Below are 14,392 nucleotides of genomic sequence, written 5' to 3' on the forward strand. Positions count from 1 at the left end.
ACCTCATGGATGCCCAGTTTTGCATTGCTAGATCGGTTTGAAATCTATCCCATTTAGCACGGTGGCAGTGCCACACAACACGATGGAGGGTATCCTCAATGTGAAGGCAGGACCTCGTCTCCACAAGGATTGTGCAGTGGTCACTCCTACCAATGCAGTCATGGACAGATGCATCTGCGGCAGGCAGATTGGCGAGGACGAGGTCAAGTATGTTTTTCCCTCTTGTTGGTTCCCTCACCACCTTCCGCAGACCCAGTCTGGTGGTTATGTCCTTTAGGACTCGGCCAGTCAGTAGTGGTGCTACCGATTCACTCTTGGTGATGGACATTTCAGTCCCCCACCCAGAGTACATTCTGTGCCCTTGCCACCCTCAGTGCTTCCTCCAAGTGGTGTTCAACATGGAGGAGCCCTGACTCAGCAGCTGACAGAGGGCTGTAGGTGGTAATCAGCAGGAGGTTTCCTTGCCCATGTTTGACCAGATGCTATGAGACTTCATGAGGTCTGGAGTCGATGTCGAGGACTCCCAGGGCAATTCCCTCCCGACTGTATACCACTGTCCCACCACCTCTGCTGGGTCTGTCCTGCCAGTGGGACAGGAAATACCCAGCAATGGTGATGGCGGTGTCTGGGACATTGTCTGTAAGGTATGATTCCGTGAGTATGACTATGTCAGGCTGTTGCTTGACTAGTCTGTGGGACAGCTCTCCCAACTTTGGCACAAGCCCCCAGATGTTAGTAAGGAGGACTTTGCAGGGTCGATAGGGCTGGGTTTGCCGTTGTTGTTTCCGGTGCCTAGGTCGATGCTGGGTAGTCCATCCAGTTTCATTCCTTTTTATTAACTTTGTAACGGTTAGATACAACTGAGTGGCTTGCTAGGCCATTTCAGAGGGCTTGTAAGAGTCAACCACATTGCTGTGGGTCTGGAGTCACATGTCGGCCAGACCAAGTAAGGTCAGCAGATTTCCTTCCCTAAAAGGACATTAGTGAACCAGATGGGTTTTTACAACAATCGACAGTGGTTTCATGGCCATCATTAGACTAGCTTTTAATTCCAGATTTATTAATTGAATTCAAATTCCACCTTCTGCTGTGGTGGGATTCGAACCCATGTCCCCGGAGCAATACCCTGGGTCTCTGGGTTTCTGGTCCAGTGGTAATACCACTATGCCACCGCCTCCCCGCAACCTGTAGTTTTTGTTTCTTTTCTGGGAAGTATGCAATGTACCTTTAAGGCTGTAAAAGGCTCAGTACTGCTTTAAGGCAACAAGCTCCAGGGTCTGTGAGCCAAAGAATGCATCCTGGTTACCCGGCAACAGCCACTCAGGACCAAGGACACAAGATACAATGTTGCCAACTAACATGTGAAACTATCTGAAAAAACTGGCTTTTGAGACACAATTAACAGACACAGACAGCTGGATCAGCATGAACGTAACAGAGTTCTCTGACAGTTTAAACTGGAGGAAGGTGAATTTTACCCCTCAAAATTCTAAAGCCAAATTGGTTCATTGAAGTGTTCGCTAGTTGTTGGTCGGCTGAGGTCATCGCTGGATGAAAGAAGAGCTGCAGTTTCGGATGTTGGACATTTTCTTCCCCCCCATCGAACGGTTGTGAGGACTTCAAGCAACCTTGAACTGTTCCACATTGGAAGGTTCCACTTCGGCAGGAGCGTAAATCTGCAAGGACACTAAGTTTCTATTTTAAATGTTGTTTATATCTCAGTAGTCTTTAAGAATTTAGTTTTGCTAATTAAACAGTTGATTTGTTGATCTAAATTGACACCTGGTTTGGTTAGCCTCATTCAGGGGTTAATAGATGGTCAATTTGTGGTTTTGTTTAATTTGGAAAGTTTAAAAAGATCTGTTAGGCGATCTGTGGAGAGATGGGACTGAATCAACAGTGCGCTTCTCCCACTGCAATCTGAATCATATATTTTGATTGGGGACTTTGTCCTGAGCGGTCAGTTGTAACAATATGGATAGCAATAGGCATTACACCTTGGAGCACAGATTTGAAATATTTTTTCATATAAGCTGCATTGTCACTAATGAAAGCAGACACTTTGTTGAAATCGGCACCGTATTTTGAAACAGTTTTGATTATCGCTTGGGAAACTATGGTATAATTAACAGCTTCTAAGTGGACACAGCCTGCAAGCACTGTTGATAGCTTTAAGGACTGTACATCTTCAGCCTTACCAGACATAAAATCAAACAATACAGCACAGTTGTCTTGCTGAACGGTGGACTCATCACTAAAAATTGCAAAAGACTCTCGTGTTATTCTGAGACTTCATCTCCTCGCAATGTGCATCAACAACCTTCGGTAGGTAGTCCTGTCATAGTTTATTTGCACTTGGCAAGCAACCACCATTTTGCACATTACGTTGAATGAATACCCACAGCTTTGAGTGATCGTGTTTTATCAATGGTATGTTGCCGCTTGCAAAAGCATCCACAAGTTCCGTTGTAATCAACTGACGATTTTCTGAGCTTTCTGTTGACTTCTCAAAAGAGACAAAATCATTGGTGTTTTTTGCGTGTTCGTTTTCCAGCAGTGTAGTGTCAGATGCTCTCTTTCTGCTGCGAGGGCTTTCAGATTCTAAGTAATGCTGAACCATTGCCCACCATGTGTGATTCAACAAAATATTGCAGCTTGTACAAAACAGTATTCCACCATTGGCATGCAGAATTCAGCTTCCAAATTCTTTCAATCAATGTGCTGCAGTAATGGTTGTGGCCAGTTTTGATCTGCTCATTCTAGCATTCTCACTTGTCTGCTAACACTTGAGACTGCTTCTCTCAAAACTGCACCAGAAGCCCTCCCTCCTACCAGTGAGTTGAGCCTTATGTCAATCACTAAAACATGCGATGTTCGCAATATGGCCAGCAATCAGTGAGGAGAGCCTTATGTCAAATCAATAAAACACGCAAAGTTCACAAAATCGCCAATTTCACAGAGGACCCGAGATTTTACAGTGATGCATTTTTCATGGCCATGAATTTGGTAGGGCCCTACTTATAATGCATCACTTTGCAAACTTCAAAATACCAATAGTAAAAGTTACAAGTTTTTTGGGTTGTTATAACCTGTACTCTGATGTGGCAGAGTAGTGAAATGGTTATCAATGACATAGTCATACTGAGAAGAATATTTAGTGATCTAAAAGGTCTGATTCCTTTCAACTAAGGATGCTTTCTGATAAATCTTTCTTGTCCCTACTTTGGACAATGTGTTTCCAAAGGATCTGAATCTCAGTCACAGACAGAAACAGCAACAGAAATATCGAAACAACATTGCTGGCTGAGGTGTAACCAGAAAGCATTCTGCAGAGTTCGGATTCTGCCTATTTCTCTAGGTCACAGACTTAACCAAGTGAACAGTTTCTTTAATCTTTAAAGTTATTTTATTTTGTTTTAGAGGAGGAGCAAGCTGCCAGTTTCACAGTTAAACTATCCTCTGGCTGAGGAGGGTCACTCCTAGGATGGCTTACAAGTTTTGCTGGTGCTGTTTTTCTTCTTCAATCTATTTGCCAACTAGTAGTCTCCTTTAAAAAAGTTCAAACAACTTCACCCAAAGATTCGCAGAAAAATTGGAGATGTGCAACTAGGCATTGCTAAGAAATAGGTTTTCCTGGACCATCAAATGTTACTCCCACCTTCAAAACGTTACCAATTTATCATTGAAGCATTTTCCCAGCATCTAAAAATATTGATCACAAAAGATTTGAGCAACAGATTGAATCTGAGCTACTTTCTGATGGATACTTCAACTAGTGCAGCTAAACTGCAGCATCCTGAATTGCCCTTGATGCGTATCTTCCGATTCTTTCTTAACGGGTGGTGACTTTTTTCCCTGCGTTGATCTGGTTTTCAGAATATCACCGACAGGAAAAGTAGGAACCATTTCCTTGTGCCACCACGAAGATGCTACCATTTGGTCCCCAGCTGAGGCTATTGGAAATTGGCTCAGATTCTTTTAAATTGAGTCCAAGGTAGACCACAGAGCAGATGGGATATAAAAGTTAGCGGAAGAGAAGTGTTTCAATGAAACTGACTAGCCAAGGAATTCATTACTAGAGAAATAAAAGTGAATTAAAACCAGCTGGAGCTCCAGTGCATTGCACTACAGAGTAGTTACTTGTGGTTGCATATTCCAGCTTCCCCAGAAGGTGAGCTCAAACTTAAAAGGTGCCCCTGCAGAACACAGTACATAGATTCCAACATTCCCTCTATTTTTTCGGGAATGCAGCTGATTTATTTAAGTGCACAGCTCCTTTAAAGTTTTTTGCACAGTAACTTAAAGGAGCTGATTTGTACGTGGAATGTGTGGAAACCTCTGGGTTGCTGCACAGCTTACAGGGAACATTGGTGGATACTGATATTTTCAAGAGAGAGAGAGGGCGTGAAAGAGAAAGAAAAAAGGGGGAAAAAGAGAGGCGAGGGAAAAAGAGAAATTCGGAATAGCATGGCAAAGGATCAGAGGAAAAAAAAATAACTTCTGTTAGAGAACTGCACCTGCCACACAGATACCCCAAAAAAGGAAGAAAGCTTAGAATTATAACACGGAAGAAAATAAAACAAAAACACAGAAACATCAAAATTTCTTATGTATTTTTGAATAAAGATATGGTTACTTTTAAACTTCAAAATCTTTAGTACTCAAAAGCAATCAATTGCAGCAGTTGATCAAGATAATAGTGGATCTTCTATTAAAATACTTCAGTAACTTACTGAGTTCATACAGACATACAGAGAGAGAGAGAGCGCTCTTCAGGAGCTTTCAGGCAATGGGATCATCTTCACAGACCTTTTCTAACACCTCAGGAAATGCTCAAAGCAGATCAATTAGCATCTGAATGAGTCAGATGGAACCCAGCCAAAAAATTAGTCTTTCACTAGACGCAGGGTCCCACCAAAAAAGAGTAACCTGACTTTTCTCTCAGATGCTGAGCAACCAGCTGTGCATTTCCAATATTTTCTGTTTTTAATTTCAGATGGTCTGTGTTTCTGGTGTTTTTCCATCACATCCACGAACATTCTATCTGAAGAGAAAAACATGGTCGAAACATCTTGCATGCAGAGATTTTAGCGATATAAATGGAAACAGCACATGGGACAAAATGTGTCCTTAAGGCAAATTCATTTTCATCAGATTCATTCACAAATGAAGCAGACAGCACTGCAAATGCTCTGGAGGATACAGTTCCATCAGAGCACACCAGGAAGTACATAATAATGAAAAAAACATCCCTAGTAACTCGGACCAGAAGAGAAAAAGCAAACAAAAGAAAGATATCGCATTTGTATAACACCTCATCAAGTCTCCAGGACATCCCAAGTGTCTTTACAACCAACGCATTCATTTAGAATGGCAAACCCAACAACCAATTTGCACACATCAAGGTCCTACAATCAGTAGCTGAAAGAACGACCATATGCCTCTTCTTGGTAGTGATCATTGAGGGGGCAATTGTGAGCAAGACACAGAGAATTCCCTGCACTTCTTCAAACAGTGCCATGGGATCCTTTACCTGGGCTAGCAGACGAGGCCTTGGTTTCATTTCCACAACAAAAAGGATGGAACCCCAGATAATTACATAGAATGTAAAAAAAAAAGCACAAGAACAGGCCATTTGGCCCAAATGGGCCAACTGATGTTTATACTCCCCACAAGCCTCCTCCCAACCCCCCTCATCTCACCCCATCAGCATATCCTTCTATTCCTCCCTCCCTCATGTGTTTATCCAGAATGCACGTACAAATTGGTGTAGGGATTAGCAGGTTAGAGAAGGGAACAGAACATGCTGCAAATACTCAGCAGGTCTGGCAGCATCTGTGGAGAGAGAAGTAGAGTTAACGTTTCAGGTCTGTGACCCTTCATCAGAACTGAAACGTTAACTCTGCTTCTCTCTCCACAGATGCTGCCAGACCTGCTGAGTATTTCCAGCATGTTCTGTTTTTATTTCACATTTCCAGCATCCACAGTATTTTGATTTTATATTAGAGAAGGTAACATGTGGCTGAAGGAGCAGTGCAGAAAAGTAGGGTTCCAGTTCATGGGACACCGGCACCAGTACTGGGATAGAAAGGAACTGTACCACTGGGGCGGACATCTAAACTGGACTGGGACCAGGGTCCTAGCGTAAAGGATAAATAGAGCAGTCACAAGGACTTAAACTAGTAATTGGGGGGAGGATACTGTGGAAAAGGTAGTATAAATAATAGCTCGAAAACAAACAAAAGAGGGGAGAGTAGAGTAACAGTCAGAAAGTATGCTTCAGGCACTACAGGTAAAGGGAAACCTAAAAGATGTAATGTAATTAAACCAGGAGAGAGAAATGAAAAACACATGAGTAAATCATTAGAGAAGAGGATGAGGTTAGGGTATATGGCCCAAATAAATGTTCTTTATACATACACAGGAATATGAGTTAAATGAATTGCAGGTGCAAATTCAACTGGAAGGATATGCCATGGCAAACATTACTTTTTTAAAATTCTTTCATGGGGTGTGGGCATCACTGACAAGATCAGCAATTATTGCCCATCTCTAATGGCCCTTGAGAAGGTGGTGGGGAGCTGCCTTCTTGAACCGCTGCAGTCCATCTGGTGCAAATACACACACAGTGCTATTAGGGAGGGACTTCCAGGATTTTGATCCAGCAACAGTGAAAGAACAGAGATATATTTCCAAGTCGGGATGATGTGTGACTTGCAGGGGAACTTGCAGGTGGCGGTGTTCCCATGCATTTGCAGCCCTTGTTCCTCTAGGTGGAAGAGGTCGCAGGTTTAGAAGGTGCTGTCGAAGGAGGCTTGGTGAGTTACTGCAATGCATCTTGTAGATGGTACACATTGCTGCCACTGTGCGTTGGTGGAAGAGTGAGTGAATGTTTAAGATAATGGATGGAGTGCCGATCAAGTGGGCTGTTTTCTCCTGGATGTCGAGCTTCCTGAGTGTTGTTGGAGCCACACTCATCCAGGCAAGTGGAGAGCATTCCATCACACTCCTGATTTGTGCCTTGTAGATGTTGGACAGACTTTGGGAGTCAGGAGGTGGGTTATTCGCCGCAGAATTCCCAGTCTCTGAACTGCTCTTTTAGACACAGTATTTATGTGGCTAATCCAATCTGGTCAACTGAGACATGGGCCGGAATTTTACAGCCCCCCCACGCAAGCGTGGTGTGGGTGGGGGGACGGGGGCGGGGCGGTAAAATTGAGGAGGCTGGGGGGGGGGGGGGGTGGAGCCTGTCCTGACCCCTTCCCGCTTCTGCTGCAATTTTACGCGGGTGGCGGCGGCAAGAAACCGCCCCCTCGGGACCAATCATGGCCCTTAAGTGGCCAACTAACTGCCACTTAAGGGCCTCCTCCCACCGCCACTGGCATTTTATCAGCGGAAGCCGGGCAGCAAAGGCCTCCAGAACGTCACCAGGTAAAACCTGGTGGGCGTCTTGTGGCTGGTGTAGGGCCCTCATGATCGGGCACCCTGTGCCCCACGGAGGGCCCCCCACCGTGAGACAACACTTTTCCCCACCCCTAAGCGACTCCCCCCTTGCCTCACCAAGGCCTAGCCAAATGTCCCCGGCAAGGCCCCAAAAACGTATCTTGATTCCGGGGCTGTTGTCCCTCTTGCTTCTGTTGGCTGGGTGCAGTCCCAGAAGTGGCCACAGCTCACAGTGGCACTGCTGAGACTAAGAGCTGCTGGCCTGCTGATTGGCTGGCAGCTCCATTAGGCCAGACTTCCTGCCTCAAGAAGGTGGAATCCCGCCCAAGGCCAACTAAGGGCCTGGGGAGCAAAAAATCCCGGCATGGCTCCCCAGGCCCGGCGGAGGTGGGCTCACCCCTAACTTTTCAGCCAGTGGACGCGTCCTCCCACCCAACATAAAATTCCGGCCATGGTTGCAAGACAATCAAGACTGGGAACTAAATATACCAGGTTTTTAGATCTACAGGAAAGATAGGGAAAGATAGTCTTAGCGATTAAGGATGAAATCACTTCAATATGAAAGGATGTAATGAGAGGTAAGCAGGCAGCTGAGACTTTATGAGTAAAGTTAAGAAATAGTAAAGGATTTAAGACTAAAAGTTGTTTGAAGGTTTCATGGTGAGAGCGCTAACTTTACATCACGTGAATCTGCTGCAAAAAGAGCAACTGCTTCCTTGGAAAAGGAGTTCTTAAAAGAACTGGCAGGTCTCGACATTTCGAGCAGCGTACTCTGCCCGTCATCTGGAGAAATAACTGGAATGGGTGGAAACAGTGGGTTTATACGTGGTGGAGAATGGGGATGTGGGCAGGTTCTTACAAAGCCGGAAACTGGAATGACTTGACTATTCCAACACACTCCTGGCCGGTCTCCCACATTCTACCCTCCATAAACTTGAGATCATACAAAACTCTGCTGCCCATGTCTTAACTCACACCAAGTCCCGGTCAATTATCACCCCTGTGCTCGCTGACCTATACTGGCCCCCAGTCAAGCAATGTTTTGATTTTTAAATTCTCATCCTTGTTTTCAAATTCCTCCATGGCCTCACAACTCCCTCCCTCTGTAATCTCCTCCAACTCTCCAAGATATCTGTGCTCATCTAATTCTGGCCTCTTCAGCATCCCTGATTTTAATCACTCCACCGTTGGTGGCTGCACCTTCAGTTGCCTAGGCCCCAAGTCCTGGAATTCCCTCCCAACACCTCGCCAACTCTCTATATTGCTTTCCTCCTTTAAGATACTCCTTGAAACCTACCTCTTTGACAAAGCTTTTGGTCATCTGACCCAATATCTCCTTATGTCATATTTTGTTTTGTAATGCCGCTGTGACACGCCTTGGGACATTTTATGTTAAAGGCACTATATAATCTTTAGAATATGGAGGCCAGAACAGTGCACAGTATTCGAAGTGCAGCAACCTCTCATTGCTGCCCTGAAGTGTCAGCCTCCATTACATGCTCAAGTATGTAATATTTTAACAGTGTTACCAACATAGTAAAAATAAAAATCTGTAACAGTGAAGCCTGCATGGCAACAGGTTTATCTGGCAGAGACAAAAAAGGAAAAGTAAGCAAAATAATGACTTACAGGGATGCTCCAAATTTGCATCCCATCTGCATATCCAATGAGCAGCAGCAATGGGGGGTCATTTCCAGCGTTGTTCATCTCATGATACTCCGGATTCCTCGCAAGATCTGCAAAGAAATTTCAAGGTCACAATACAGCAACTGTTAAGGTCCCATCCTAACACCACCTTTTACACAGCTCTCCCCAAAATGCCCAGTAAGCATTCCCTTTAATCACATATCAGAAAAAAGAACTTGCACTCATACTTCACATACAATTATTTACTTTTCGAAACGCAATCACTGTAAACAAATAACACTACCATATTGTACATAGCAAAGTTCAGCATACATCAATGAGAATAATGACCAATTGATTTGTTCCTGATGTCGGTTGAGGAAGTAAAGTTGGCAATATCAGCAACAACTTGCATTTATTTGGCACCTTTAACTCTCCATGATAGCTTGGCACCTATTCTTTCATCTATTTTATTCATCTTCTCTCCCCTCTCTGTGCAGCAGCCTAGGATATTTTCTGCGACAAGTTTTTATTGTCTTGTTGTTAGAATAATAATGCTTTTACACTGCATAATCTTACTGTTCCTGTCTAGGGAAAGCAAGCTCCATGAGCCGATCTACTGTTTTTCAGTCAGTCAGTCTTCACTGTGTAATGCAGAGAAACAATTGTTGCATACAATGCAAAATACTACAGACCAGCAATCTGCATTTTTTTTTAATTATTAATTCACAGGATCTGGGTGTCACTGGCTAGGCCAGCACTTATTGCTCATCCCTAACTGCCCTTGAGAAGGTGGTGGTGAGCCGCCATCTTGAATACAATTGAGTTGCCATTTCAGAGGGCAGTTAAAAGTGAAGCACATTGCTGTGGGTCTGGAATCACAGAGGCCAGACCAGATAAGGATGGCACATCTCCTTCCCTGAAGGAGATTAGTGAATCAGAAGGGGTTTCACAACAACTCGGTAGTCACAGGATCACCATTACTGATGCTAGCTTTTTATTCCAGATTTATTTAATTAATTTAATTTAAATTTCCCAGATGCCATGGCGGGATTTGTCTTCAATTCATTAGTCCAGGCCTGTGGATTAGTAGTACAGTAAAAAAACCACCATGCTAAAATACCCATAAAAAATAATTTTTAAAATCAGCTCCTTCAATCCAACAGCGCACTTTCACGCACGCATTCACGTGTCTAAAAAGTAATCGGTATCCTGCACTGCAGAGTGCAAACAACGAAGGGAGACCCATGCATCTGCGGCTGACCATTATATAAAATGCAGCCATAAACACTGCTACACACAGATAGTGATTCATCAGGGGTCATATTACCATAAACAAAAAGAAGCAATATACTTCCTCTTTTGTTGAGAAATTCAACACCCTTTTGAATGCAATTGGTACAAGGTGATCCCGAAAAGAATGTGGTAAAAAGTTACTCTTTACAAAAGTAACTTGTATTGTGAAAACTGACTACAGTAAATTTACAGCATACAGGTTCCAGCTGCTGATACATAAAAGTGGGAGTTTTACGTTTCCCAATGGAGCCCATTGCAGTTTACATCAATTGTAAAAACCATAGAATATGGAGCTCAGACAACTGGTAGCACATTTCCCAGCTTCGGGCAGGCTCTTAGGCAGGTCCAAGGTTACGCAGTCCATTAAAATGAATGGAGTGGCTCCAGGATATGTGGCAACCCTCCCTGTCAGTGACATCAACAGGGCGTCTCTGGAGGAAAGGAGACCTAAAATGGCAAGTCTCCATCAGACAACAAATTTGAATTTTTTTTTTATATAAATTGAAAAGGTAATAAAAATTCAAGTATATTTTTCCATGTAGACAAGGAGAAAACACTTGGATTTTCCTTCTCCTTTAACACATAATGCTAATATTTCTTTACCAGAAATTCTATATTCTCTTCCCAAAAAAAAACCTTGTCACATCAGCATCCAGTTTCCTATCTTCAAAGCACTCTGGATATTTTCCTATACTAAAGATGCTGCACAAGTGTAAATTGGAATAATGCTGTATAAATTATATCCAGTTAAAACCCAGCTTACAGAGAAATATGATCAATAATCGCATGGTAGTTTAGAACTTGAGTATTGCTGAAAAAGAGACATGCTGTCAAAACTTTGTCTTGCAGTCATCAGGACATACCCAAGAATGCCAAATTTCAAAGGGAGCAACAATTTATACTGCATAAGAAAAGGGTGTTGATTGGTCGAGGCATTGCCATGAAGGATGTACCAGGGAACTATTGTCCCCCATATTTTTGTTTAATTCAAAAAAGGCACAATGCCTAGACATGTTACTTTTGCCTGCAGAGGACAGGTCCCTGCTTCTGAAAATCACAGAATCATTACAGTGCAGAAGGAGGCCATTTGGCCCCTCGTGTCCCCACTGGCTCTCTGAAAGAGCAATTCCTTCAGTTCCATTTCCCTGCCTTCTCCCCATAACCCTGTACATTCTTCCTTTTCATATCACTGTCTAATTCCCTCGAATGCTTCAATTGAACCTGCCTCCACCACGTTCTCAGGCAGCACATTCCAGACCTTAACCACTCACTGTGTGAAAAAGTTTTTCCTCATGTCACTTTTGCTTTTCTTACCAAATACTTTAAATCTGTACCCTCTCAGTCTCAATGCTTTCACGAGTGGGAACAGTTTCTCTCTCCTACTATGTCCAGGCTCCTCATGATTTTGAATACCTCTCTGCCTTCTCTTTTCCAAAGAAAACAGTCCTAACTTCTCCAATCTATCTTCATAACTGAAGTTCCTCATTCCTGGAACCATTCTCGTGAATCTTTTCTGTACTCCCTCCAATGTCCTCACGTCTTTCCTAAAGTGTGGCACCCAGAACCGGACGCAGTAGTCCAGCTGAGGCCAAACTAGTGTTTTATATAAGTTCAACATAACTTCCTTGCTCTTGTACTCTATGCCCCTATTAATAAAGCCCAGGATACTGTATGCTTTACTAACCGTTCTCTCAACCTGTCATGCCACCTTCAATGACTTATGTACATATACACCTAGGTTCCTCTGCTCCTGTACCCCTTTAGAATTGTACCCTTTATTCTAGATCGTCTTTCCATGTTCTTCCTACCAAAATGAATCAATTTACATTTCTCTGCATTGAACTTCATCTGCTACCTATCTGCCCATTCCACCGACTTGTTTATGTCTTTTGCAGTTCTACACCATCTTCCTCACAGTTCACAATGCTTCCAAGTTCCGTATCATCCGCAAACTTTGAAATTGTGCCCTGTACACCAAGGTCTACGTCATTAATATATATCAGGAAAAGCATGGGTCCCAACACTGATCTCTGGGGAACTCCACTACAAACCTTCCCAAAAAACATCCATTAACCTCTATTCTTTGTTTCCTGTGACTCAGCCAATTTCATATCCATGTTGCCTTCCCCTTTATTCCATGAGCTACAAGTTTGCTCACATGTCTGTTGTGTGGCATTGTATCAAACGCCTTTTGAAAGTCCATGCACACCACATCAACAGCATTGCCCTCATCAACTCTGTTACCTCCTCAAAAAACCCCAGTAAGTTAGTCAAAAATGATTTTCCTTTAAGAAATCCATTCTGGCTTTCTTTAATTAACTCGCATTTGTCCATGTGACTATTGATTTTGTCCTAATTATTTTTCTAGAAGTTTTCCCACCACAGAAGTTAAACTAACTGGCCTGTAGTTACCGGGCATATCTTTACACCTTTTTTTGAACTAGGGTGTAATGTTTGCAATTCTCCAGTCCTCTGGCACCACCCGAGTCTAAGAAAGACTGAAAAATTACAGCCAGTGTTTCTGCAATTTCCACCCTCACTTCCCTCCGTATCCTTGGATGCATCTCATCTGGTCCTGGTGCTTTATCCACTTTAAGTAGACAGTCTAATACTTCCTCTTTATCAATCTTAATCCCCTCTAGTGTCTGACTTACCTCCTCTTTCAACATTGCCTGGGTTGCATCATCTTCCTTGATAAAGACAGATGCTAAGTATTCATTTAATACCTCAGCTATGCCCTCTGCCCCCATGTGTAAATCCCCTTTCTGGTCCCTAATTGGCCCCACTCCTCCTTTTACCACCCTTTTACTATTTATATGCTTATAGAAAATTTTAGGATTTCCTTTAATGCTGGCTGCCATATATTCTTTATGAATATATGTAGCTTGTAGCAAGCGCAAGTGAGCCACATTGCAAGCCTGACTGATAATCTTAAATTAGACGTTAGTGTAATTCTTAGCACACTCGGGATTGTTCAGTAAGTACTGTCCAATCGCGGAATCACATCGAATGTCAGACATTCTATTCTGAGTTTCGCAAGTATGGGCTAGTTGAGTACGGTCAGCACTCTGCCTATTGCAAACAGCCGAAAGGACGTGCTGTTTGACATGATCAGCCAGTCATTGGGATATACAGCCTACGTACCTGACATCACACCTGCCCTGGAATTCATATACCACAATACTCATTTGTGTGGTAGGCAAAAGTCTTTCTTGGGTTAACGATAGCTTCCTGTTAGTGGAAAATACCACTCGTGTTGCTACTGCATAGTAGCAGCATGAAATGGTTAGCTTCACCTGTTGCTCAAATTTTTGAGATTTGTTACAACCAAGGTGGGAGTAATGCACTATTACTTCAGTCCCACGACTCCACAGGTCATAGCATATTAGTAAAGTTTCTCACCAACCAGAAAAATAACCAAATTAATCACTTTATTTATTCCCAGAATAAAGCACACCAAACCAGGTTTCTTTAAACAACAAAACTATTTATTAATAAACCAAGTTTTAAAAGATAATGAGATGAATCTATATGTATGAAAAAAGTTTATAACTTGAGAATTGCTGAAAATAGAGACATGCTGTTGAAGCCTTTCGTCTTGCACTAATCAGAACAGTACGCAAGAATAACCAATGTAAGGGAAAACAACAACTTATGCTGCCTGACCAGAGTCAAGCTGCCTGGTTTAAATTTCAAACAAAGCTTGGCAGTTAACTGTCAGTCACCGTAAACTGGTGCATTCTCCATGGTAATGCCTCTACCAATCAGAGTTCACTTGCCAACCAATCAGCACTCTCTTCGCAGATAGTACAAGTTGTGGTTTTCCCTTACATTGGTTATTTTTCCGTATTGTCCTGATGAGTGCAAGATGAAAAGCTTCAACATGTCTCTATTTTCAGCAATTCTCAAGTTCTGTACTACCAAACGACTAGTTTATAACACCTTAAATCTTCTTAACCCTCATGCAAAAACATACATTCAAAAATCAGTTAACCGGGGAAACGGAAATATTGACTTTACAATAGAT

The 14,392-nt window shown here is 42.8% G+C and overlaps 1 protein-coding gene across 10 annotated transcripts in view; it reads right to left on the reverse strand.

Annotated features, from left to right (window-relative positions):
- Window positions 1-14,392, reverse strand: part of bcas3 (BCAS3 microtubule associated cell migration factor) — a 999,028-nt gene that overhangs the window by 942,929 nt on the left and 41,707 nt on the right. For all 10 annotated transcript variants that reach the window (XR_010968797.1, XM_068010741.1, XM_068010743.1 and 7 more), the window contains one exon: window positions 9,073-9,179. Coding sequence is in view for 9 of the 10 variants with exons in the window: in XM_068010741.1 (XP_067866842.1) it covers window positions 9,073-9,179 (107 nt within the window). In the remaining variant the exon portion in view is untranslated. The remainder of the gene's footprint in view (window positions 1-9,072; window positions 9,180-14,392) is intronic.

The sequence above is a fragment of the Heterodontus francisci genome, chromosome 30 (assembly GCF_036365525.1).
Source record: "Heterodontus francisci isolate sHetFra1 chromosome 30, sHetFra1.hap1, whole genome shotgun sequence".
NCBI classification, from domain to species: Eukaryota; Metazoa; Chordata; class Chondrichthyes; order Heterodontiformes; family Heterodontidae; genus Heterodontus; species Heterodontus francisci.